The 27,320-nt window shown below is 37.4% G+C and overlaps 1 protein-coding gene across 3 annotated transcripts in view; it reads left to right on the top strand.

Moving 5' to 3' along the window:
* The window catches only part of sema5bb (sema domain, seven thrombospondin repeats (type 1 and type 1-like), transmembrane domain (TM) and short cytoplasmic domain, (semaphorin) 5Bb), a 58,116-nt gene that overhangs the window by 4,144 nt on the left and 26,652 nt on the right, over nucleotides 1-27,320 (top strand). Inside the window, exons 1-5 of one of the 3 annotated variants that reach the window (XM_060867463.1) lie at nucleotides 10,203-10,221; nucleotides 10,682-10,740; nucleotides 21,239-21,451; nucleotides 21,605-21,704; nucleotides 21,816-21,861. In XM_060867463.1, coding sequence (XP_060723446.1) covers nucleotides 21,274-21,451; nucleotides 21,605-21,704; nucleotides 21,816-21,861 — 324 coding nt within the window. In that variant the 5' untranslated portion in view covers nucleotides 10,203-10,221; nucleotides 10,682-10,740; nucleotides 21,239-21,273. Of the gene's footprint in view, nucleotides 1-10,202; nucleotides 10,222-10,414; nucleotides 10,741-21,238; nucleotides 21,452-21,604; nucleotides 21,705-21,815; nucleotides 21,862-27,320 lie in introns of those variants that run through there. The other 2 variants (XM_060867462.1, XM_060867464.1) reach the window with 2 other exon arrangements.

Consider the following 27,320-nt stretch of genomic DNA (forward strand, 5'->3'; position numbering starts at 1 on the left):
GACACACTAGCGGCACGGACTAAAATTGCCCCAGTGAAGAATTCACCTCATGGGGTCATGAATATTCACACAGCTGAAGGCTCTCCAGCTTTAGCATGTTGTTCGCGCTGCTTTTCTTGTGTTAATAAGATGCTGGTCTGTAACTGGAGGTGGTACATTTATAATAAACTCAGTGTTAAACATGGGATTATAAAAAAAAGAAAACAACAAGCTGCTGCTTTCTGTAAAAAAAAGGGTGAAATAGGATTTAGTCAGGCGAAGATACATTTTTGACGGCTTAGTGTTTTGTGCTGAATATTTTAGTCTGTTTTTATAATAAAATTTGACTCAAAATTGTGTAATGAAATTTTTAACCTTGCTACATACTATTTGTTCAGCAGTGAATAATCTCACCTACAGAGACTCTGGTGTTACTGCAAGCTATTCTCTTTTTAAGAAACATTTCATGAAGGCTTTGAAAAATATAGGATAATTTAGCTATGTTTTGTTTTTTTCCACATTAAATTTCATCTCAAATGTTGCTGATCATTGTTGCTTTGTGTACATTGTTGCTATGTTACAGTATATATATATATATATATATATATATATATATATATATATATATATATATATATATATATATATATATATATATATATATAAGGTGATGTCATATGTGATGTCATCTGTCTTTGTTCATGTTACTGTAACTCTAGTTAGCATGCTATCTATACTTGAAAAATGATATGTCTGGGAGGGCAGAGCTTTGTGTGTGGATGGAAATGGGTGCTCACTCAATGAGGGGGAAATAATCATGAAACTTTTATTTAACTCCATCCATTTAGGTTATTTTTTTCTACTTATTCACCGTTGAACAATAAGAAATCATTTAAATAAATGTTGCACTATAATAATCTGCTAAATTGTACAGTTAGAATAAGTGTAATGTCATGTACTTTTGTTTATTGTATGTCCGGTTATTTTCGTTCTGATTCCCGTCCTGTTTCCAACGTCTTCTCATTGGTTAATTCCTCTAATGTGGTCACCTGTCTTTAGTGCAATCCTTCAAACATTTGGTTATTTAAATATCTTGCTTGTGTACCTTCTCAACTCTTATGCTGGTAATCTTATGTGCTGAGTCTTGTTTTAAGTTCTAACGTCATTTGTTTACGTTGATTATTATAATCTGGTTTGTTGATGTCTGCTTGTGGTCTCACCCTGAGTTCTGACAATGATGTTCCGATTATCTGTAATAAATACCATGCGGAGGTTATGCACCTGCCCTCACCTGTGTTCATAAAACTTTTATAACACGGTAAAATGATCATCATGTTGCTACAGAATAAAAAACAAGCTATATGAATAAATTATTAGTATGGCTTGTTTGTTTCTAGCTTTATGTCTGGCTTAAACTTGTTGCGCTCAGTGAAATTGTTAAAGTTATGATAAAAAAAAAATCTATGGCAAAACAATACAGATGATACAAATTGGAAATTCATTGGTTGAAACTATAATTTTAGTGAATAGTTTTATAGTAAAGGTAACAACAATGTAGGTTTTACTGTAAAATTACAACATTTTCACAGCAACTATACTGTAGTCTTTTACAGACACAGTAGGCTGTATTCTGCTAGTACTTTAAATATTTTCCCAGAATTCCACAAAGCCTGCTGTATCTACCGACTGCATTTTCCTGTCGAAATCACAGAAACAGTGTAAAACCTTCAGTGGAGATTTGTTTTCAGTGCAGTCATTAACCATTTTTTTTCTTTTTACCCCGACGCTGCCTCTTACTGTAATGTCATACATCATCGCTTAGACAGGAATGCAAACGAAACACGCTCTGTGTTTTTCAGGAAAAGTGTGCGTGAAATATTTGAGAGCATGACTAATGTTCTTGTGGTAATGGTGGCTAAGGGACAAATCAATCCCAGATCTATTAGAGACGGCTGGCTGGTACATTTAAACCTCTGTGGGTGCAGGCCATGTATATTCATCATTAATCAGTTCCATAGCCAGGCTGTGTTTACAGATCATTAATTCAGCGTCTGTTGGAAAGCACCTTCAAACCATCATCATCATCATAGTTGTCCACTCACGGCTGAATTTTACACCGGCTGGCTGAGTACACTGATAACATATTGCTAAATATAGCTTTTAAAGTTACAGCGTTACAGAAGTGTACAGATCTGCTTTACTGTACACTAATTCATCAAAAAAATCATATTGACTTTTTTCAAATATTCTTTACTGGGTTCAGCAAAAGTTTCTCTCACTTAGAGCTAAGCACAGTATGAAAATGATACGAAGTCGTTTGATAGTGTGAATGCAGTGTAAATGATGGGGAGCCTGTGCCTATCTCAGGCGTCATCGGGCATCAATTCAGGATACATCCTGGGCGGAGTGCCAACCCATCGCAGGGCACACACACACACACACTCTCATTCACTCACGCACTCACACACTACGGACAATTTTCCAGAGATGCCAATCAACCTACCATGCATGTCTTTGGACCAGGGGAGGAAACCGGAGTACCCGGAGGAAACCCCCGAGGCACGGGGGGGCGGAGGCAGGAATCGAACCCCCAACCCTGGAGGCGAACGTGCTAACCACTAAGGCACCGTGCTCCCTTAGGAATAATTATTTACTTAAAATATTTTACATCAATTCAAGAGCTTGATACTAATTCTCATATGGAATACATAATTATCAACAAACTATTTTTGCTTTAGCTGAGATAAAAAATATATAAAGTCTCTTGTAGCAAAATGATGTTATAACTATTCACTAAATAGTGAAGAATAAACCTTTGTTTGCCAGATAGATATCACAGCAAAGTGGAAGTTCTTTTCTTAACATATCCCATTTTCTAAGGACATTGAGGTCAGACATGTTATAGTTCCCCTGGTGTAGAGAGGGTGTTAGCTTGGCGTTGTTGAGGTTTGGACCCCTGACCCCTTGTGTTAGCTTGGCGGTATTGAGGTTTGAACCCCTGACGTTCTGGTCTGTAATCCAGAGCATTAACCATTGCATGACATCTGTGCAGTGAAGGCGTTTTGCTGAATATCAAGTGCAGTGTTGAAAGCCCGCAATGTGCTGCGATGTCCAAACGAGAGACCGACTCATGTTGTAAGGTCAGGTTAATGTGACAGGATGGCTGAGTGGCCTAAGGCACAGTACCTGAGTCACAGTCTTACATGGAGGTCTGGGTTTAGTAGTAGTAGCCTTTATGGCCTTTATCATGTACAGTAGTCCATTATTTCATGTTGAAAGCAATCCTTTGAAATCTTTCTGCTGAGTTTGCAATCTTTATGGTATGTGGGTAGCGGAATGTTGTGAGTTCAAAACGTGGGTTCACTACTACAAGCTTCCACTACTGGGTGCTTGAGCAAGACCCTTAACCCTCAATTGCTTACTTGTGTAAAAATGAAATAAAATGTAAGCATATACGGAGTAATGCATATATGGAGTAGTATTTGGAGCCATTATATACACTGCTATATGGATAGTTGTGGTGGTCACTGCTACAGAGCCCTTCTTTCTAACTTCACTGATCATGTTATGGTCAGTAAGACACTAACGCCTCTGTGCGTGTGTGTGAGTGTGTGTGAGAGATCTATTTAGGGTCTGCGGTCAGGAAGTGGAGAAGCTTATTTATGTTTATGGTGTTTTGGTTTTAAAAAAAAAGCCACAGTTGACCTCTCTATAACATTAACATGTCTCAGAGGCCACTCCCATGGCACTATGACTGACAGGCTTCAAAACCACATCTCCTTCCCTGGGTCAATCTGTGTAGCTGTAATAGTGACTGACTGATTATGTATGAAAAGCTATGGAAAAATTGTGTGTGTGTGCGTGTGTGGAGAGGAGGGGAGGTCTGAGAGACAGGGTGAGTACTAATTGAAGGGGAAACCTCAACTGTTTATGAATAAACACATGGACATATTTTTCCATGGCATATGTTGAAGCTGTGTGTGTTTCCATGTTTTGGCATACCTTCACATCTGTGTGTATTTTAGCACATGTTCATTTGCGCTCCACTCTTCCTTTATGTTCTCGCAGAATGTGCAAGTGCCTGTCTGTTTGTGTGTGTAAGCTTGTGTTTATTTCTGCTATCAAATGAACCCAAAACCTTTTAGAGATCTGATCAAAGCAAGCTGTAATGAACACGCATGCCATGTAATGACCATGCTAATTCATATGGACCACCTACAGTATGATTTTCCCTCCTTTTATTTTCCCATGGAGATTAAGGCTAAGTATCTGACTGGATGTTTTCAGACTAAAGGCTAGAGCCTCTTAGATATTTGGACACTGTGTCCTTCTATGAAACACTATGTCATACTTCTGTGGAAGAAAACAAGATATTACTGTTGTTGCGAAAGTATTGTTCAGTAAATGTCAGTATCACTCTCACTCACTCACTTTTAATATTCAACTCAGTTCATTGTTTTTTGTATAGGAATTTTAGGACACGAAGCAGCTAGACAGAAATAAATAAACTCAGGATGTAAATTATAAATTTAGCAATTGATCTTTGGTTAGCAAGTCAGAGGTGGTGGTGATGAGAAAAAACTCTCTATATAGCTATAACTGTGTGCAATTGTGTACATTCATTCTAGTTTTAAAATAAATCCTTTAAAATAACCTTCAAGTAATTAGAATCAGAAGTGAGGCATCATGACTGGGGAATAGAAGGGGTCAGGATCACTGGTATATATCAGGGTGAAGTAAAGTTGAATCCGTTTGTTTTGGATCTGGTGCCCATCCAAGGAACACTGGGTATGAGGTAGGAATACACACTTGGGACGCCATCACCAGGCACCTGCATCAGTATTTTGTGTGTTTAGAATTTACTCTCCGATTACAAAAATATGATGGAACCTTAGCTCTGTCAGCCACCGCTGATTCTAGTAAGTAAAAAAATCAGTGTAGAGTTGTAGGCCATCATCTGGGAGCCATTCATCATTCCTTTGTTTTCATTAATTGCGTATGGATCTGGATCTTATCCTTGAATCAGTTCATCACAGGAAACCAAGCAAGCACATGTTTACACCATCCAACAACGTTTTACATCCTCGGAAGCCCTCGTGTCACCTTCTGGCTGTTGGGATGAAATTGGGGAAAAGGACTGAACCATAGACCCTGAAGATGTGAGATAGCAACTCTGCTTGCTATACCATCTTGAGATCAATTGTTCCTAAATAATAGGCAATGGACCTTGAAGAAACCACTGAAACTGAATAAGCTGAGACATTTTTAATTTATGTACAGTATGTACACTCTGGAAAAACGACATGTCCTTGCTTTAGAGGTGGTTTTCTAAACTTGCACTTTTTGTACATGTCAACTGTATCTTTTAAAAATACAAATTTTTGTATATTTGTATAGCGCTTTAACACAGGACACAAAGTGGCGTTACAGAAATATATAAAATATTTAAACTTTATATTTTTTGTACATGTAGACAGTGTTTTTCATGGTATTAAAAGGTGCAGTATACCTTTAAATGGTCCAACTTTGTACCTTACATGATTCTGAAACCATAAAACCATTAAAGTGACCAATACAAATGTTCAGATTAGCACCATCCTGCACCATGGAAAGGTTTTTCTGAGAGTGTACTAGAACTATGTCAACAAACATAGTTAACAGAAGAGATAAGGCAAAAGCATAAGCACTGGATTTGCATGAATTTATTTCTCATCCTTTCCATCTTGTAAGCAATAAGAAAAAGCAACAAGAATATAAATAAAACACTAAACTGTAATACCCTTGAGGAGTGGTGTGGCTGTAAGTCACCACTGCCTTTGGTTTTAAAGCTGACAATAAAGAACACCTTGTGGTTAACAAGCAAACAAGCAATAAATCAAAGTGGGATGAAAAAATAATTCATACTCATATCAAGCTATTTTGCTAGAACCTACAATGTCGCTTGTGAGCAAATCTCACAGCATTTATTTTATTTGCTATAAAGTTATACACATCACCCTTCACCCTTGCCGCCCACACGTCAGACATTCTGCATCCGAAACGCGTCCTTGACCGTTCCTGAGGAAGATGAATTATGCCTTGATTTAGGGCTGGGAAGGTTAGCTAAATGCCATAACGCCAGGCTGCTCCTGTCCTGCGCTTCACTGCGTCCGTGTCGTATTTTAATGATGCGTGGTGAGCGATATAAGCGCATAATTGCCATCATGTTTATGCTGCCTGCTGGGTCAGCTTGGCCATCTTGCTTGACTTTTTTCCTGTCTGGCATTTACAGATGAAGACTGGCATCTCATTCTGTTGCTCGGACATGGACTAAGTGACACCGGGACATAGCTTTTAGTGCAACTGGAACATTGATTTCACACTGAGATTCATTTTATTATAGAAGCAGCATCTGCAATATTTTTACTGTGAATGATAGAACAATTTATGTCTCAGAGAAATACAGTTACTTCTTATTGCTTACCTGCTAAAAACCTAAAACCAGGTGAGCTTTATCTTTATTTTGGTTATCTCAGACACTTTTGGTGCCTGAAGGCTAAAGAGTTGCGAACGCTGTATTTAGTCTTTTTTATAGCTTAGGTTAAAATAGGAGCTAACTAACTGCTTGCTAACTAGGATAAAAAGTTTGTTAGCTAGATAATTATCTGTCAATGATTATATTGTTGTATGGCTTTGTTTCATTTCCATTATATACGTTCTGTGACACTGGATATACAACTTATTTAAGAACATTGACCTACTTATTGTGAAACTAGTACTAATACTAATACTAATATACTTCTTAGGTACAATAGACTCCACCCACACGATGTGGAGCATCTGATATCTTTTGTATACAATTTTCTGGAAACAACATTCAGAATGTAACCAATTTGCTTCTGTATGCCGGTTTAAACACAAAAATGTTTGTCATATAAGTCTTTCTGAGCAAGATGAAACTGATCACTGGATTAAAAAAAATATTTGAACGGAATTTAAACCTTCAGAGTTAAAGAGTTGTGTTTAAAGCATTTTAACAATGATAGGACAAGCAATTCTTCATGTCACTAAGAAATGGTCTGAGGTCAATCTGTTAAGTTGCCTCTTCCTGTCAAAGTAGGCGGCTCTTGGCCGTATTTATTGATGAAACATACCAGAAAATATACCAGAGTCTCTGGAGGTCTCGCTGATGAGACAAATATGGAATCTTCTTGGGAACACTGTTCGAGTGGTCCATGGTGTATTAGACCATATTTGGTCATTTGGTGGTTATTAAGTGTTGAAAATATGCATTGCTCACTACTTAGCAAGCTAAAACCTTCTAAACATCTATGAGAACATTTTTCTAAAATCTGATGCAGAACTTGTGTGTGTGAATGTACACTTGAAAGTGTACATTTATTAAAAAGCGGTAAGGGTTATAGAATCATACGTGAGGATGTGAGAAATGTTCAAAACTAGGACAGTCTGGTCATATGTTAAAATTGTTTTGCAAATCAGACTAAGCCCTTAGTATGTTATTGTGGCAGCTCATTATAACCTATTGTCATGGTGCCACAAGGAATCTATTTATGCTAATCAATGTAAAATAACCATACAGACAAAATTAGAGTCCTACAAGCTAAACTGGAGAAACACTTGTGTTAGCTGTGGTAGCTTTTATCACACTGTCAGAACTTTGCTGTGCTTGTCTTTGACTGTAAAACAAAAGGAAATAAATAGCTGATGTCTATTTTTTGCTAAAAATGATACATTCAGAAAAATGCATCTAAAAAGTGGGAAATTATTAATTTAAACTGAAAAAATTTAAGCCACATGTACACCATATGCTGTTAATTTCTTTTTTTTTGAAGGTTTGCAGTGGCTTTAATTTGGTTTCTAGTTTGTCTGTGCTTGAGGAAATATAACTTTTCTTAGAAAATTTCTTAGAAAATGCAAATGAAATACAATACAAATGAAAATAGTAAGCCTTGATGCCCGATGACGCCTGAGATAGGCACAGACTCCCCGTGACCTGAGGTAGTTTGGATAAGTGGTAGAAAATGAGTGAGTGAGAGTGAAAATAGTAAAATAAAGAGACCTAAACTGATCCAGATTCAGGCAGAAGCATTTGCGCTACTCTCTACTATATTTACATGGCAGACTCCTCTATACACTTCTCCAGTTATCTCATTTATACAGCTGAGCAATTAAGGGTTAGGGGCCTTGCTCAGGGGCCCAGGAGTGGTAGTTGGTGACCCTGGGCTCAAACTCATGGCCTATCAACACCTTATCCACTGATATACCTTATCTACTATGTACAGTAGTTGTTTTAGCCAGCTTGCTTTCGAGTCGGTGTTGAAACGTAACCACAGAAGTGTGTAGTCATCTCTGTTCTGTAATACAGCCTCAGCTTCGCTCGTGCTATCTCATCTCATTTCCAGCTTGAGAGCAGATCAGTACTTCGGTCGTTCTCTGATCTTTTTGTCTGAAGGGGAAAAACGTCCTGCTGTTGTTTTTCTTCTTTGTGGCATGTCACGGCTGTTTTAAGATGAAGATGGATGGTATGGGAAAATCTGAAATAGCTTAAAGATTTATTATTAAGATTCACTTTTGTGTTATCAGGAAGCTTTACAGACTAAGATGAAAACTAAAATTTATAACCTTATATGATCTAAGTAGATTATGTTTAATATATCAGATCACATCACATTTCCATTCTATGGAATAACAAGTGACATTTATAGTTAGTTTCATGTCAGTACTCCCTGTAAACATGATGTGATGTGAGACAAGGGCGTGTTGTTGAGACAGAGAACGAGCTGTGTTGAGTGAAGCTCACCTCTGTGCAAATGTTCCACATGCTCACTGGTGTTTTTCGCAGTTCTTTAAACAAACCTGTTTACTCTGCCAAATATGGTATTTTCCCATGTTTCCACACAATTTAACTGCCCTCGTGGAGACATGTCAGACCTGCTGTGTGACCCTTCCCCAAAGAGTCCTGTGTTCCTTAAGGCTCTCTGATTGACAGTTAGCATCTCTGTTCATCGAGAATAACTGCAAAAACATTTCTGTATGTCTCACTCACAGCACTCACAGCACTGACACACAAACACACACACACACACAAAACTGTAAACGTTTCCTTAGCTAGAGGTTGTAAAGGAAGGGATGGAGTAACACGAACGGCAGATCATTATTGATTTTGGTCATCAACACCAACATTTACTCTTCTCGTTATTTTATTTCTACACACTCCTCTTCATAAAAGGCTTTTATAATATATTTTATTTATTGATTTTGAAAAGGTTAATAGGTACTCTAATTAAAAAAAAATTGTGCTGATGAAATGCAGCTAATCTGAACATTTTCCATCATGAGTAGACAGTGCTTTTGATACAAGACACCTAATTAGTTTTTGTGCTGTGTTTAATGTTTAAATCCTATTTTATGCTTTTATGTTATCTTTGATTTGGGTGTGTTTTCATGTCAACACTAATTTTATATTCAGAAGGGTTGCTGTGTGAACAAATTAGTTTTATTCCTGAATCACATACAAAATACAGCTTTTTTATTTTTCAAGAGGTTGGAGATTGTCCTGTCACTGCACCAAGCACACACACACACACACACACACACACACACACACACACACACACACACACACACACAGACACACGCACATTCACATCCGACAGGCAATTTAGTCAGCAACTGGCATGTTTTTGGGACGTGGGAGGAAACTGGAGAACCTGGACAATTTCAATGTACTACTGTATTTGTGTGTGTGTGTGTGTGTGTGTGCTAAAATTATTTTCTCACATTTTGAATTAGTTGTAGCAACTGAGAGAATTCAAGAATTAATGTTTAGTGTTTGTGTGTGACAGAGAGAGAGAGAGAGAGAGAGAGAGAGAGAGAGAAAACAAAGTCAGTCAAAGATTTCAGTTGTACTTCTAGCTAATGAGCAAGCAAAGGTCTCACGCACTGAGAACACACACACACACACTCACACACACACTTATACTTGTGGCTGGCAGCAGTGCAGAGAACATAATTTTAAACCTTTGGATGCCAAACGTCAAGGTTTCTAGTTAACCAGTGAAGGAGGCATGGCCTCTGTGTATGTTCTGTTATGTCATGTTAATAGAAGGAGGTGTGGCTTATGCACACATAGGGAAGTTCAAGAAAAGACTTACATGCATATAAAGTTAGTTAAAGAAAAGAAGGTCTGGCCTCTGTGCATGTCCGTCAATTTAAGAGAAGGAGGAGTGGCGTCTGTACAAGGTGGTATTTCCTCTGTGCATATTCTCTCAGTTAAAGAGAAGGAGGTGTGGCATCTTTCCTGCTTTAAATTGTTCCAGATATACATTAGGAGGAGCATCATATAATTTCAAAAAAACACATGCAATTGTTGCACATCACATACACACAAACACACACACGCACACACACACACACACACACACACACACACACACACACACACACACAAACACACACACACACACACACACATACACACACACACTCATGCACATTGGTTATCACTAAGAAAGTTAGCATTATGTCTTTTTGAGACTAACTGCCTCATTGATCACACACACACACACACACACATACACATACACACACAAACGCATGCACGCACGCACACACATGCATGCACGCACACACATACACAAGGCAGAGTGAAATATCACCATCTCACTCTCTGTCTATCCCTCCTTCTCTCTCTCCCCCACAGAGGTGTTGATGAGTGCTGGACGCTGTACACTGGAACGAGTCCATGCTGACGCTCAGCTGGTGAGTCCACTGTTTTGTTTTTCCTCACTCATCTGTTCAGTATTTCCCTCCTTTTCCTGTGCTCATCTGTTTCTCCTGCTTTCAGTTTCTCTCCTGCTTTTTTACTTCTTTGTATCTTTCAGAAGCTTCTTTTGATGCCTTGCTTTCTTCCTCAGTTATATGCCTGTCTGTCTGTCTATCTCTCACCCCCTTCTCTTTCTCTTTTTCCTTCTGTTTTTCTCCGTGTTTATGGAGATTGGTCTATGGCTCGTCCCCATTGTGTCTGGTTCTCTTTGTTCTCTACTATGTGTGTGTGTGTCCATTTGGACGGTGTGAGTGTGTGTGTTTGAATAGACAGAATACTGTTTGAATACTGTTTAAGAAGGAATCAGTGTTGTCCATGTGGTCACACAACATTATTTCTCTTTCTTTCTCTCTCTCCCTCTCTCTCCTTAAACTACTAAAAATCTGATCATATTTGATTGTGTCACTTCTCACATTGCTCACGTCACTCAAGCAATAATCATACTACAGCATGTTATATTAAAGATAACTAAACTTTACCCTGACACCTGAGTGATGTGCACAAAACAAAGAGGAAGTTAAATAAGCTTGTTTTTATCTTGGGATCAGTGCAGAGTCCACTCTATTGTTGTTCAACCTGCACCCATTAAAACACCCATTAAATAAATCAAATCATTTCTAGTAAAGTGATGGTTTTGACTCAGATTATGTCACTTTCAATAGCTCTATTCATCAAGCATGAATTAATAGCTGACCCAGACAGACTAGGGTCTGAGGTAGAGCCTGATTAGAGAATTTTTGAAGCTTTTTAGTGATTTGATTTGATTGAGTCAGTTCAGTTAAATCAGTAAGTTCAGATTTGTATTGTATGCACCCCGATCATGCTGCTGTCTAAAGTTTAAGAAGAGTTTAATTGAAATATTTAATATTATTATTATATTATTATTATTATTTTATAACATTTTACATGTTCATATTTAGAAGAATTATTTTAACATCTCCAGCTCTGATGGATTATTTAAACTCACTGACTTATCTGATTTGTTGAGTGAGAGAGGAGCAAATCTTTGCAGTGATTGAAGGATTTACTGACTCAAATGATTTAGTAAATGAGTGAGGGAGGGATGAATCTTGGTTATGACTATAAGATTCACTGACCCATTTGATTCAATGAATTTGATAGGAGCAAATCTCTGCCATGACTGTAAGCTTTGCTGATTTCTTGAAAATTATAGGATATTCTCAAAGATTCACTGACTCAAATATTGGTTATAACTGTTGATTCACTGACACAGCTGTTTCACTGATTGTGATTGTAGTCACTCTCCATTAATGTATCACTGAATGATCTGATCTGCTGAATGAGCAAGGAGATAATCTCGGCTGTGACTGTAGATTTAAAGGCTCAACTGATTCAGTGAAAGTGAGAGAAGCCACTCCCAGTTCTGCATGAAAGATTCACTGACTCAGCCGATTCACCGAATATGACTGTAGAGACTCTCTGCTACTGTATAACTGAAAGATTCAGTGACTCATCTGATTCACTAAATGAGAGAGGAGTGAATCTTGCCTGTGTCTATAGATTCTGACTGACTCTATAACTGATTTACTGAATGTGATCTGAGTGACTATGATTATAGATACTCACTGACTCATTGACTGTGGTAGGCACAACTCCCAGTTCTGAATAAAAAATTCACTGACTCAGCTGATTCACTGAATGTGATTGGAGCGAATCTCAGTTACTGTATGACTGAAAGATTCACAGATTTCCTGACTGAGAAAAGAGCAAATCTTGGCCAGACCTAGAAAATTCACTAACTCAACTAATTCATTGAATGTGATAGGAAAAATTCTCAGTAACTCTATGACTGAAAGATTCACTAACTCAACTGATTCATTGAATGTGTTAGAAGTGACTCTTGGGTTTGAATTAAAATTTTTACTGACTCAAATGAACTGCTGAACAAGAATGAAGCAAATTTGTCCAGGACTAAAAGTTTAATTGACTCAAGAAGTGTTGATCAGATTAATTGCACACGACTTATACAATTTAAAAACAGAGACCGAAAAATAAGCGGAAACCTACATAAAAATATTGTTCAATACTCCTGGAGTTGGTTGTGAATAGGTGTGGAAATGTAGTGAATAAGCTTCAGGGCAAATCAGTACATGAGAACCTGAGTTTCTGTGTCATCTAAACCTTCTGTAAGCTACCAGTTTTTTGTTTCACGTTGTCATATAAATGTAACCACATCTAGACTTTCACTCATGGTGTTCCATTGCTAAGGAGCTAACACTTTACATTCAACTTTCTGTTAATAGATGACCTCTCTCTCTCTCTCTCTCTCTCTCTCTCTCTCTCTCTCTCTCTATCTCTCCCAGTGGTGAAATGGGACATAGCTATCTGAATAACTTAGTTTTAATTTCATGCTTCTCTGCTTATTCTAATGATCTAACATGTTTGCACATTATTTGAATTGCGGTCCTAAACTTACATTAACTTTGAATTAATGCTGTCTAATAATTTGTTCGTATTCCTGATGATAACTCAAACCAGGTTTTATAAACTTACACATCCCACATGTTGCTTATTATTTACATGATTTTAAAATATTTAATCTAAAAAAAGTTTGGATGTTGGAATTTGTGGAGCTTCCGCTTAAATGTTCAGAATGAAACAAACTTTCATTTGGGACATGTGAGGACATTTTATTAGATAGATGTGAGGACATTTTCATGAGACTAAAAATAGGTGAATGAAAAGTTAACTAACACATCATGCAAGGTTCTTGCTGTCATCAACACTGACACCAGACGGTAATCTGTATTTGTGCTTGCTTTCAGATCGGATTTTATATGTTTTTTATTCTATTTAATTCTGTTTAAATGAACACTTCTTCACTCCAGTAGCACTGTTGTTGTCAGAGCTGCAGTATTACATCACTCCATGTCGACACTAGAATTAATATATTGAACTAATATAATTAATATATTTCCTTTGCATGGGTTTAAAATCATTAACACTGTTCAAGTATACATTTTATTCTCAATAGAAATAATTTAGTTTGAAGTGTTTATAGGATGTGATTTAGACAACTTTAATCATTCATGGTTAATGTTTGGATCACAATCAAACAAATGTAATTTAAATATCTGCTCAAAGATGAAACTCTGGTCTTAGCGGGTGCATCAGGCTCCGTAAATATGAGGGAAAATAGTTTAAATGAATAAACAAACAGACAAACAAACAAACAAACAAACAAATAAATAAATAAATAGTAGGATAAACATAGAAAGAAAGAAAGAAAGAAAGAAAGAAAGAAAGAAGGGTGGGTTTAAAATGCAAAAGAAAGAAAGAAAGAAAGAAAGAAAGAAAGAAAGAAAGAAAGAAAGAAAGGGTCTGAGGATGCATGAGTTTTGAACCTAGGATGCATGAGCTGTATTAGTGTGAAGGTTTTCAGAACCACTTTCTTTAGTTAACTTTCACCGTTCCCATCTCTCGACAGCCAGAATGTACAGAATGAGAAGCTTAGTTGTATTTGTATGTACAAATGTATTTATTATATTAACCTCTATCTGTAATGTCGAAAAATCACCTAAAACTAGTTTCTCTACTCATTTCATTAGGGAGACATGCACAGTCCGTACTCTAGCTAATTAAATTAAGTTACCACAGCTTGTTACTAGCTAGCTGTCTTAGCTAACCTGATCAAATTTGTTACTTGTTTTTTGCTTTGTTTTTAATATTATTTATAGACACTCCAACAGACATTTATATCATTAACCATTGACTAGTGTCCATGCTGCTCAGTAAATACTTTTGTATAGCTTTATATAGAAACTTGTTACCTGCTAGCTAGCCATTTTTCTCTGCAAACATGTTCCAGATTACAGTAGCTTATTTCTCTAAAAAGTTTAGTTAAGCAGGTCAGTTATAATGAAAAAGGTACATGCAAGGCCATGAGTTATTTAAATAGTTTATTTATTTCAGTGGTGTTTTTTTGTTGGAAAACAACAACTACAGTTTGATTGAAGCATTTTAAAATCAGGAAAAGGTTCACTCATCGAGGGCTGATGTGGAGTGGAGGACTGTAATCTACAGAGTGTACAAGGTTAAAGAACAGATGCATGTGGAATACAGGAGGAGAAGAGGACAAAAAGTAGGGAGAGTGGAGACAGGGAGGAGAGCAGTGAGAAATGAAGAAGCGCTGTTTAGTGCCGCTGTTTAACATTCTGACTCGAGCCATAGTGTTTAACTTTGGCAGACAATCACGCGGTCAAATCAACAGCTTCATTCACACGCTAACGAGATCAGGACAGCTAACACAGAACAGGCATTCACACACATGCAAACACACACAGAGCTAGAGTGAGTGAGTGTGAGAGAGAGAGAGAGCAAGAGAGATAGAGAGAAAGTGAGAGAGAAAGAGATGGAGTATTAATTATGTTCTTTTGCCTTTTACACTTTTTACAGGTTTACAAACATAGCAGTGCCCAAGCCATCTTCTTGTTCTTCTTCTTATTATTATTCTTATTCTCATAACCACAACTTTACAAACATATCTGTACAAATGTATTTGGTTTGTTGTGACATCAAAGTACACTGGCAAAAAGAGAACGATACAAAAGGTAAAACGATTTATCCACAAAGAGATTAAAAAAAGAGGTGAAACGATAAAGCACAGACTGAGAGAACGAGAGGAGGAACAAACTGTGGTTGAAAAAAGTCTAAAAGAAAGTTCAGAGTGAAAAAAGTGACAGACGATAAATGAAACTCTTTCAGCTGGTGTAAAAAAAATTAATTGAATGGTCTGTGTGTTTGGTGTGTGTGTGTGTGTGTGTGTGTGTGTGTGTGTGTGTGATCCATTTGTGTCTCCTGTTTAGGTGTTATGTCTTGTTAGTGGAGAGAGACACCTGATGAGATCAATATATGTGTTACCTTACTGATATCTTTAAAATCATTTATTTTTCATTACTAAGATACTAATTTAATATCTATCTATCTATCTATCTATCTATCTATCTATCTATCTATCTATCTATCTATCTATCTATCTATCTATCGTGTGTTTAGTGTGTGTACAATGTATTAGAAAGTAAAATATATACAGTGTATTTAAAGTGTGTGTAGATTATATAGTGTGAGTGTTACTGTAAGTTAATACACTTTGTATAGTGTGTGTACGGCGTGTGTAAATTGTGTACAATGTGTGAGAAGAGTATAAAGGGTGTACAGTGTATTCCAGTGTATGAGGTGTGAGTAAAAAATGTAAAGTGTGTAGTGTTCAAAGTCTGCATACAAAGTGCTTCGGTGTGTAGAGTGTGTGTACAATGTGAGTAAAATGTATACAGTGTTTACAGTGTGTGTACTGTGTACTTAGTGTTCCAGTATGTTCCACTGCACACAGTGGAACATACTGTGAGTAAAGTGTACTCAGTGTTCCAGTATGTTCCAGAGTGTGTACAGTGTGTGTAAAGAGCATGTTAATATAGCATGTGTAAGGTGTATACTGACTGTTCTAGTGTGTATACATTTTTTTGCTTCTGTGTATGTTTTTGAGTAAAGTGTAGCAGAGTTTAGTGTGTACAGAATTTTTGTGCCCACCTGAGGATCAGATCATGTTCACAAACCTGACAATGCATTGAGAGGCGTATTTTCACACATCCCTGTAAAAACACAGGACATTAGATTAGATTTTCAGCATGCATTGCTGAGCACAGTTTACTTTGACTTATTGTTGGGGGAGATTACTTCTGTCCTCTGTGTGTGTATGTGTTCACAGCCAGAGAACGCTTTCTTTCTTTCATTTATTTTGGCTGTAGCAGCTGTAACTGCTGCACACACATACTCTTATTCTTCATCTGGACAGTGAGTGTGTCCATGCGTGTGTGCTGAGGACAAGAATGATAATGGGGCAAAAAGAAAAAATCAATTTGTGATCAATGAGACACCAGGCAAATTTGCACTGAAGGCATTTCTGAAGTGATTTCAGTAGTCACTGGAAAGACACGCTTCATTTTAAACAGCATTTAAATTCAGCTTTCACAAAAAAACCCAAGGGCAGAAAACTACAGAGAGACAGATGCTTTAGAAGTCATTTAAAATTTAGTTGCTGTGTTTTACATCACCTACACTGCGTAATTACTGAGAGCCCATTAGAAGACAAAAAGTAAGAGATCCTCAACGCAATCCCACAGGCTGATTAAAAATGAGTCATTATGGTGTCGGAATAAAGCTTCACTTTATATTCACTTTTACCCAAGTCATGTTGAAAGCTCGAATCTGATTGGTCATAAGTTGCTGATTGTTATGATCTATGATCTATGCTGATCTATAGCAGTAGTGTAGCATTCTATAATGTGTCCGTTTTTATAGTAACAGCTCTTACACAAGGACTTGTATGGCACATACTGTAATATATCTCTGCATAATATATTATTAATAAGTTATTTAACAAAGAAATGCAGATGATAATGTGAAGATTTCTGTAAGGAGACATTCATTAAGTGTGTATTGAAGGTGTCTCCTGTGTCAGCTCTTCAGGACAGAGGAGTTTACGCTTTCTTGGTAACATTGTAAAATGTACGTTTGTCTTTTTAACTTCAATTCAATTGAGAAAAAAGAGAGGTATGGGGAGTGTATGTTATAGATGCTATAATATCTATACTGTACAGACCAATCACTGTAATTATAAATGGATAAGAATGTACCATTCTTTAATTCAATAATAAGAATTAACCTTCACTATTATATGAAGACAAGCAGCTTTAGATGGATAACAATAACTCAAACATTACACTCCACACCACACCACATCACATCACATATTGTAGCGCATCACAACGCATGGCTCCACGCCATGCCACGCCAAGCCATGCCATGTCACGTCACATTACATCACATTACATCACATCAAATCTCACCACGCCATGTCACGTCATGTCACATCACATCACAGAGCCTTGTTCAGGGGCCCAGATGTGGTAGCTTACTGCTTACTACCACTTCTGCCCTAGGAGCAAGGCCCAAAATGTACATAAAAATGTATGTCACTCTGGATAAGGGTGTCTGCTAAATGCTGTAAATGATATCAAATCACAATGCCACTGATTATTTTTCTTTATTATTTTTATATAAAAACATGTTCCTACAAGTGTTTATACCTTTCTTATGCATTGTCCTTTTCAGTAAATATTCAATGATTATTCAGTAGATATTCATGATTCAATGTGGTCACATCTGCATTTATTTATGAGAGATGTCTTGCTAGAAACTTTTCAGGGGAGTCATGCCGGTACCGACATCACCCTGAGAAACACTGTTAAGTAAGCAATAATATACAATAGATAGTGCAGTTGTATGAAAATAATGCACACTGGGGGGCGTAATGCAGCACAATTTTCCAGAAAATTCATTCCCTTGCTCGATCAGATCACTCACTCTGTTACAGTCGCAGTGTAGATAGATAGATAGATAGATAGATAGATAGATAGATAGATAGATAGATAGATAGATAGATAGATATCCCCATTAACAATACACACACCATTCAGTTGAATGTTTTTCCCCAGCTGAAAGTGTTACATTTATCATCAAACACTTTTCACATTTGGAGCTTTCTGTACATTTTTCTGTTCAGTTTGTTCGTCCCCTTCTTCTATCAGTTTCTCTTTTTTTATCTCATAAATCATTTTGCCTTTTGCTCTAGCTTTCTTTAACATCTAACTTTCTTATTAGTAAATTTGTACAGGTAAATGTGGTAATAGAGTATAAATGAGACCACAAAGGAGGAGGAAGAAGAAGAAGAAGAAGAAGAAGAAGAAGAAGAAGAAGAAGAAGAAGAAGAAGAAGAAAACACTGAGGACAACAATCTCTCTCTCTCTCTCTCTCTCTCTCTCTCTCTTTCTCTCTCTCTCTTTCTCTCTCTCTCTCTCTCTCTCTCTCTCTCTCTCTCTCTCCCTGACCTATTATTATCATGGATGGGTCATGAATATTAACCTTTCATGGTACAGCTGGAACTACCTGTGCTGAATGAATGCATACCTTCTGACCAATCAGATTCAAGCTACACTGTGGTATAAAAGAATGATATATTTTTAAAATATAAAGAAAGCAGGATTTATTATTATCTTGGTCTTACAAACAGCTCTTGTGGGTTTTGGCACACAATCTGTGATTAATTTGGCTTTCTCTGGTTATTATTTTTTTTAGAACAGTGAATTTCTATATCGGGAATATTTTGTAGGATGCTTTTACGATTTAATTTCCCCTCACATTTCCACTTATTCATCCACAATCTGCAAGATTTATATGCACTATTTATTTACTGTAACATACAGCTTGATAAAACTGTCCATTTCTCTATTTTATTAAGACCAGTTTAATTTGTAAAGTGCTTTTAACCATAGACAGTAAAATATTTGCCTTTACAGCCCTTTATGAGCACAGAGATGAACATCCACATTATCGTTCCCTCAACAACCAACTAACAAGCTCCTTTTTGTCATTCCGTGCTCTGATGAAATGTTTGGGTTTGTTCGAACAAGATTACATAATAAGACATGAGAAATAAGAATTCCACTCCATTCCAAGTACTTACGTCACACACAAATGCACACACACACCCACCCACACACACAGACACCTTAGCTCCCTGACATGGAGACAGAGATCAGACCACCATAATGGAGTATAAATCATTATTAAACACGTAAATACCTCTTCTGCTTCTAAGTATTCCCTGGGTGAGATCAGACATGTCTTTAGCTCTCTAGCTGTCTCTTTTTTAATAGCACAAAAAAAAATGCAGACCAACGGAACAGCAGTTATTTTGTTCTTAGGGCCTTTTTTCAGTGTAATGATCAGAATAACAACAGAATAACAATATAGTTACTTAGCCACTGAGCCACTGTAACAATATAGTTATGTAGCCACTCAACCACAGCTTGTACAATAGTACCCACAGTTACCTGAGGAATAGGTTTATATTAAAGCCCTTGTTCTCCTAATATATTATCGTTTCAAGTGGACTTTGAACGTTTGGACTGTAAAAAAGAAAAGTTAGTTGGTTGTACACACACACACAAACACACACACACAAACGTATACAAACCACAATACAATGCAATACAAACCATTCAAATGATAAATGTGTTGTTAATTAATAAACTGAACGATGTAATTAGTGATATAAGCAGAATAAAAGTCTGTGCCTTGTTGTTGGAAATGAATATTTAACTATACACCTGCCTTTTTGACTGATATATCTATCAGTCTGTTTTTCTGTCTATCTGTTTGACGGTCAAGCGTCCATCCGTGGCCTCATTAATTCACTCCTTTGTCCCTCACACCGTTATCTGTTCATCCGTATCGAATCGTTGCAGACAAAACCTCAATGTCTTGAGTGTGGACTTTTTCCTGGATGTCCATCAATGCCGCCTGTGCCTTTCATTTTCTCTTTTTCACTTTCGTCTGTCATCCGTTCATCTCCAATGGCCTGGCTCAGGCTGAAAAGCGCTGTGTGAATGGAGGTGTGTGTGAGCGCTACAGTGTTAGCGGGATGCTTGAGGGGTGTTAGCGGGGGTGTTAGCAGGGCGTTAGCAGCGATAGAGCGGTTCTTTGGATTTTGAGCCAGATTAGACATGCTCAGGGGAGGATTGAGTGGAGCTGAGAAAAGAGCAGTAGAGATATTGTGTGTGTGTTTGTGTATGTGTGTATGTGTCTGTGAGAGACCACATTTTTGAATATTGTTTGAGATTAACTTGTTACTCTCCACTCCACATCTATAAATACCGTACTGTAAGAACAGTCACTCATCACCTCATCCCCATATGTTACACACTATTGCTGCTTGCACTACTTACACATTCTGTTCAGTATACCATGTGTTGTAAAAATAGTTCTCATGTGTGGTGTACCCTATTGTTATTTGCACTAATATGCACATTGTATACACTGCAAAACATGTCACACTTTATATACATTGCTAACATGTCTTACTTTGTATATTGTGGGCTTTATTTAACTTTTCTCTATAGCATTGTCTTAAATTAAATGTATAGGTTCATTATTTTATGTCTGTACCTTTGAGGGTCACCAACAGCTGGTACCAAATTCCTTGTGTGTGTAAAAACATACCTGGCCAACAAACCTGATCTGTTTGAATAAATATGAGTATAAATTGTGTGTGTGTGTTTGTGTTTGTGTTTGTGTGTGAACGATTTAAAGCTCAGTTTTATAAATCAGAATATCATTTACAGCCTTTGGCTAACTTTTATGAGAGCACAGTTTGTTGCTACAGAAAGTTATTGATTCTGCTTTCTCTCTCTCTGTCGCTTCTTCTCTCTATTTTACACACAAACACACACACACACACAAACTTTCTTTCTTTAGTAGAATATTTATTTATTTTTTTAGGTATTGTTTGTTTATTTGATTGTCTGTTTGTGTCTTTATTAATTACTTATTAATTATCTGCTTTTTCCCCTCCAGGTGACTCCCAGTTTTGTGATAAAGGTGTGGTTGTCATGGTAACCATGCTGCCTGCAATGTCCATTTATTTTCCTGGATCTTTCATCGTCCTACTCGTTCTTTCCATTTATCCACTCCTTACATCCCAGAATTCCCTGCTCTCTAACCCCGACCTCATCTCCTCTCATGCTCAACAGTGCAGCAGGAAACTGCATCCTGTTTCATCCTATGAAGGTCAGAAGTTTTCCCCTACTCTCTCTCTCTCTCCCTCTCTCTCTCTCTCTCTCTCTCTCTCTCTCTCTCTCTCTCTCTCTCTCTCTCTCTCCCTCTCTCTCTCTCAATGACAGTGATGACACAGGATGTGTCTCAATATCTCTCTGTCCACAGATCTCAGTGTGTGGCTCTCATCCTTTTCTATGCCCGGAGTGAGTGATTACTCCCAGCTCGCTTTAGACCTCAGCAGGAACCAGCTAATCGTTGGAGCCAGGTAACACACACACACACACACACACACACACACACACACACACACACACACACATATCAGTCAGTTGCATAAAGCAACCCTACATTGTTTATATTTTGTCGTTCTCTGTAGGAACTACCTGTTCAGACTGAGTTTGGCTAATGTTTCTCTACTTCAGGTAAATAATCTCCACTTTTTTTCTTTCTCGCTCTCCCACTCTCTCTCTCTCTCTCTCTCTCACACACACACACACACACACACACACGGGTTACAGATGTACACACACAAACACAGAGATCACACATGCACACTTGCACTCAGAGATCATGCGAACACACATACACACACACACACACTCAGAGATCACACACAAACACACAAACACACAGACACTCTCAGAAATCACACACGTACACATACACTCAGAAATCATGTTCACACACACACACACTTTTTAAACAATTTCAGTTTAAAGTCTGAATCTTTCCCCTTAAATGACACTGCTGAGGAATTTAAATTCCAACTGCCAGATGATGATTATGTCATTATGTTTATTACAGCCGACCGATCAGCAATCAGCAATCAGTAGCTTTGACTAACCTCACACTCTGTGGAAGTACACACTCATTTTAATGCAAACACACACTGATCATATTCACACGGTTTTTCTTTCTGTCATTTTTTTATGAGCTTTACTTTTTTCTTTTTTCCTGTTCTATTTTATCCCCCCTTCATGCATGCATCTTTAAATGGTTAATAACCCCCCTCTCTCCCTCTTTCTGTTTCTCTACCTCACGCTCTCTCTTTCCCCTATTTTCCCTCTCTCTCTTACTCTCTCCCCCTCAGTATCCCTCCATCACATCTCTCAATCTGCCCCCCACTTTCTCATCACCCCCTTTGTCCCGCCCTCTTTGTCTTACTCATTTACATATAAACAGTCTATAATACAAGCATATTATCCTGTCTTAATATCATTCCTGAGCAAAACATGCTAGACTAAAATATTTTTAGCAGAAAGGACGAGTGATTCTTTTGTTTCCATCGAGATTATTGTGGCCTCCTGCTTCTTTGTGTCTTGCCTTCAGGCCTTTATTTTTTTTTACACCAGCACTGGGTCCCAGACTGACTGTAGCCTTGCTCTGTCCATGTCCCTAGAAAAATCCTTGTAGATTTCCTGTGTACCATTTGATGTTTATTTGAATAATTATTTCCATCATGTTGATAAGATAACATGCGACAGTAAGTATAGTCTGAATATTGTGAGGATTGTTGTCATTGTGACAGGTTATGTAGAGGTTGAGTGAAGGTTCATGCTCTCAAATGCTCCAGCTGCTTTGTTGCTGTTTTTTATTTTCTCTCCTATTAAAAATGTACAAGCTGTCCATGGTATGATATGTGAATTTCCAAAACCACTGTCCAAACCTGTATATCTCAGCTAGCTAAAACCCTCACGCCTAACAACATTTTACAACAGTGAATCATGAGTGCCATTTAATTTCGAAATGAGGAATTTTGACCTAACTTACCTGCATCTAATTTATATCTGTCTAGATTAAAGCTATATTTTAAAGGCCAGACATTAGTGCATATGGGGTGTGGAAAAACCTGATCTAAGCTGTTTACACGTCTTTGACCATATCCATTATCTATTATAATTGTTATCCCAATGGAATATGTTATCTTTCTGTGTGTGTGTATGTCTGTGTGTGTGTTTGTGTGTGCGTGTGTGTGTTTGTGTGTGTGTGGGTGTGAAAGAGAGAGGTCCTGTGTGCATCACTGGTTGGTCGACTTACCTCTTTTTGTGGCAGGTATGGATGCATCATGCTGCTAGTGAAATGCAGTCTCTCTCTCTCTCTCTCTCTCTCTCTCTCTCTCTCTCTCTCTCTCTCTCTCTCTCTCTCTCTCTCTCTCTCTCCATCTCTCTCTCACTCAATTCAAACGATTATTATTGGCATGACAGTTTGTACAGTGTGTTGCCAAAGCATTTATATAGGCAAGTGCTATGACTATGAGTGGTGTGTGTGTGTGTGTGTGTGTGTGTGTGTGAGTGTGTGTGTGTGTGTGTGTGTGTGTGTGTGTGTGTGTGTGTGTGTATGTCTGTGCGTGTGTGTGCATGTGTGTGCATGTGTGTTTGTGTGTGTGTGTGAAAGAGAGAGGTCCTGTGTGCATCACTGGTTGGTCGACTCTTACCTCTTTTTGTGGCAGGTATGGATGCATCATGCTGCTAGTGAAATGCAGTCTCTCTCTCTCCCTCTCTCTCTCTGTCCACGTTTACTTTCATCTCTGTATTTCTGAACAGTTTGTGAAAATCCTCACTGATCTCATGAAACTGTGTCCACAAGCCTGACATTTAACCTTTAACCCCCAACTCTTTCAAACACACAATCTCTTGCATGCGCCTGCTGAAATTCCTTTAAGCTGAGCTCCTGGCGGTGGAAAAGAAATACTTGTGCTCCAACAGCCATACTAAAGAAAATGAGGAAATTAGCTCTTCTTTGAAAATGGTTGCTTGGTTTGATTGTAACAAGAAATCAATTAGTCCCTGAAACTTATCAGAATTATAGGTTGGTAATTGCTAATAGGAAGAAAGACAGTTTTATGTCATTTTCAGTGGTCTAGGGGAATGATCAGTGTGCAGGATGTGTGGAAGTATGCGTAAACATCTAGCAGAGTGGTGACCTCTGACCCCAGGACCCTTCGTTTGCCCTCCTGCTGAATGTCATTGTGATGAATGGACCTCATCAGGCTGTGGCAGATGAATGACGATTCATTCTTCATGTCGTCTCTGTTAGATGTTCAGCCCACAAAAACATCCACTTATAAAACCTGTCTGCTTTATATTCAGAAACAGCCATTGTAAAATGTATCGCGCTCTTCTTACAGCTCAAAACACTTTTACATTCTAAACTGCTGCACAAAATAAACAAACATTGAATGTGTGATAAACATGTTTAATCACAATGATGATGATGATCATGATGATGATGATGATGATGATGATGATGACTAAACAACACAACAATGGCAATGATTAAAAAATAAATATATAAATACAAATAAATGTATTTATAAAATAACAAATAAATAATGAAACTTATCTAATCAAGTTATTATTATTATTATTATTATTATTATTATTATTATTATTATTATTATTATTATTATTATTATTAACAATAATTCTCATCATTACACCACAGTGGAATTATTTTCTTTGAATATCCCAGCTTTTTTGGAATCCACAGTACAGCACTCCTGGAGCAGCGAGGTTTAGGGGCCTTGCTCAGGGGCCCAGCAGAGGCAACTTGGCGGTTGTTTATTATATCATGTTAGTTAAGGAAACCTTAATGTAAAGCTTTACATCTTCAGACAATGTAGTAGAAGCAACCAGATACTGTTCATCTCTAAACATTTTATCTTCTTATTGTTAAAAATGACATCTTAGCCACTTAAGACGATATGTTCACATATTCAGCCTTTTGTGAGGACCAAATATCCTGGTGATTGATAAGACTGTGTTAAGTGACCTCACGATTACACACAACCTTACAAATACAGTTTTTACAAAGCTGATGTGATCTCTGCACTTATGTGTTGACCAAAGTAACATGTATAACAGGTAATTTAGGTTCATTATAACCTTTAATAAATCTATATGAGCCCAGTGGTGGCTCAAGTGGGTTTAACGTTGGTTTTAAGGTTGCGGTTCATGCACCACCGAACTGCTACTGTTGGGTCCTTGCGCAAGGTCCTTAACCCTCTCTGTTCCAGGGCCACTGTAGTATAATAATTGAATGCTCTGTAAATTATGTGCTCCAATAATAAAGGTGACAAAACTATTATCTTACATCTAAATCCAACCCTTACCTTAGTAACATTAGTAACCAAAAGGAATCCTACCTACCTATCTATTTTTTTATTATTTGACGTGACATACGGCTAAGTACGGTGACCCATACTCAGAATTCCTTCTCAGCATTTAACCCATCCAAAGTGCACACACACAGCAGTGAACACACACACCATGAACACACCCCCGGAGCAGTGGGAAGCCGTTTATGCTGCAGCGCCCAGGGAGCAGTTGGGGGTTCGGTGCCTTGCTCAAGGGCACCTCAGTTGTGGTATTGCCGGCCCGAGACTCGAACCCACAACCTTAGGGTTAGGAGTCAGACTCTCTAACCATTAGGCCACGACTTCCCCCTTTTTTTCTTTTTCTTTTTTTTTCTTTTATCTATCTATCTATCTATCTATCTATCTATCTATCTATCTATCTGTACTGAAGACTTATATTAAAGGCATTTGGACCTTACAAAGTGCTGAATATGCACACACAAACACACACACACACACACACACACACACACACATACACAATTCAGCAGTTTGTTACTGTCTGTAAGTAAAGCCACTTAACCATTTTATGGGGTTTTGTTATCCCAGCTCCACAGCTCTGCATTTAAAGCTAACAATAAAATAGGATTAATCATGCAGCCCTAATTTACCACATCTGCTGTGTATGTGTGTTTGTGTGTGTGTAATTCCAAACAAACAAGATTTACATCATACATCCCTTTACTCACAAAGGAACAGAACACTTGTTTACTCAACTGCATTTATAAAAGAGGGATTTAGTGCAATAACATTTTTGACATAAATAGTTATCGCATCAGTGATGCCTTGATGCATTCCGACAAATGAATTTATAGTGGTTTTATTTTACTGACACCGTGCCATACTGAAATAATACCCCATCTTGAATTAAAATTGTCTTATGGACTGGAATTGATTTGGAAGTTGAAAAAATATTATGTGCTCTGTAATTCCACAAGGGAGCAGAATAGAAAAAGCTCCCTGCTATAAACTCAGCTACTAAAAAAAAATTACAATGATATAATTCTTCACTAGCAATCAAATAAATTGAAGAAATAACCATATCTCTTTCTAAAGGAAAAACAGTGGTTTAATAGCAAAATTAGACATTTCACAGCATCAGAGCTGAATTAGCTGTAATCACATCATTTTTTTAATTGTTATTTATGTATTTAGCATATTCATGTGATTTGTAGGTGACATACCACATGGTCATTCCCTTTATGCATTGAGAGTGTAGCTTTTGAGATAAAATGATATGTGACAAAATAACCATTTGAATTCTTTGAAATGTTGAAAAATGACCGCATTTACATTTAAGAGTATGATTTTGATGGGTTTTTTCCAATTCACACGACATCACACTGCACTGTGATCCATTACCGAAAATAAAGCTTGGTCTAAATGATTTTCTCCATAGTAATGTACTTTCTTTTACTTTTCAAACACCTCTAAACATATCTTCAGTTTTTCAAGCTGTCTAAATTTTTCTATGCTTAATGGATTCTTGATGCTGTGTGTTGCACAATGTTTAAAGCATTAAGGCATCAGAGCAATGAGCGAATGTACTGGATTATGTGTTATTTTATTCTATGAATGATATTACAGTACCTTTCTGTAAATGTTTAAATATTCCAGCACTTTATACTAGCAAGCTTGCTGACAATATATTACTGTACAAGTGTAGTGCACAGTAATATTGTAGGGACAAAGGAGCAGAAAGGCATTTGGAAGGCAGCCCAGGATACTAATTCTCTGTTTGCCTTA

The sequence above is a fragment of the Tachysurus vachellii genome, chromosome 4, assembly GCF_030014155.1.
Source record: "Tachysurus vachellii isolate PV-2020 chromosome 4, HZAU_Pvac_v1, whole genome shotgun sequence".
In the NCBI taxonomy this organism is placed as follows: domain Eukaryota; kingdom Metazoa; phylum Chordata; class Actinopteri; order Siluriformes; family Bagridae; genus Tachysurus; species Tachysurus vachellii.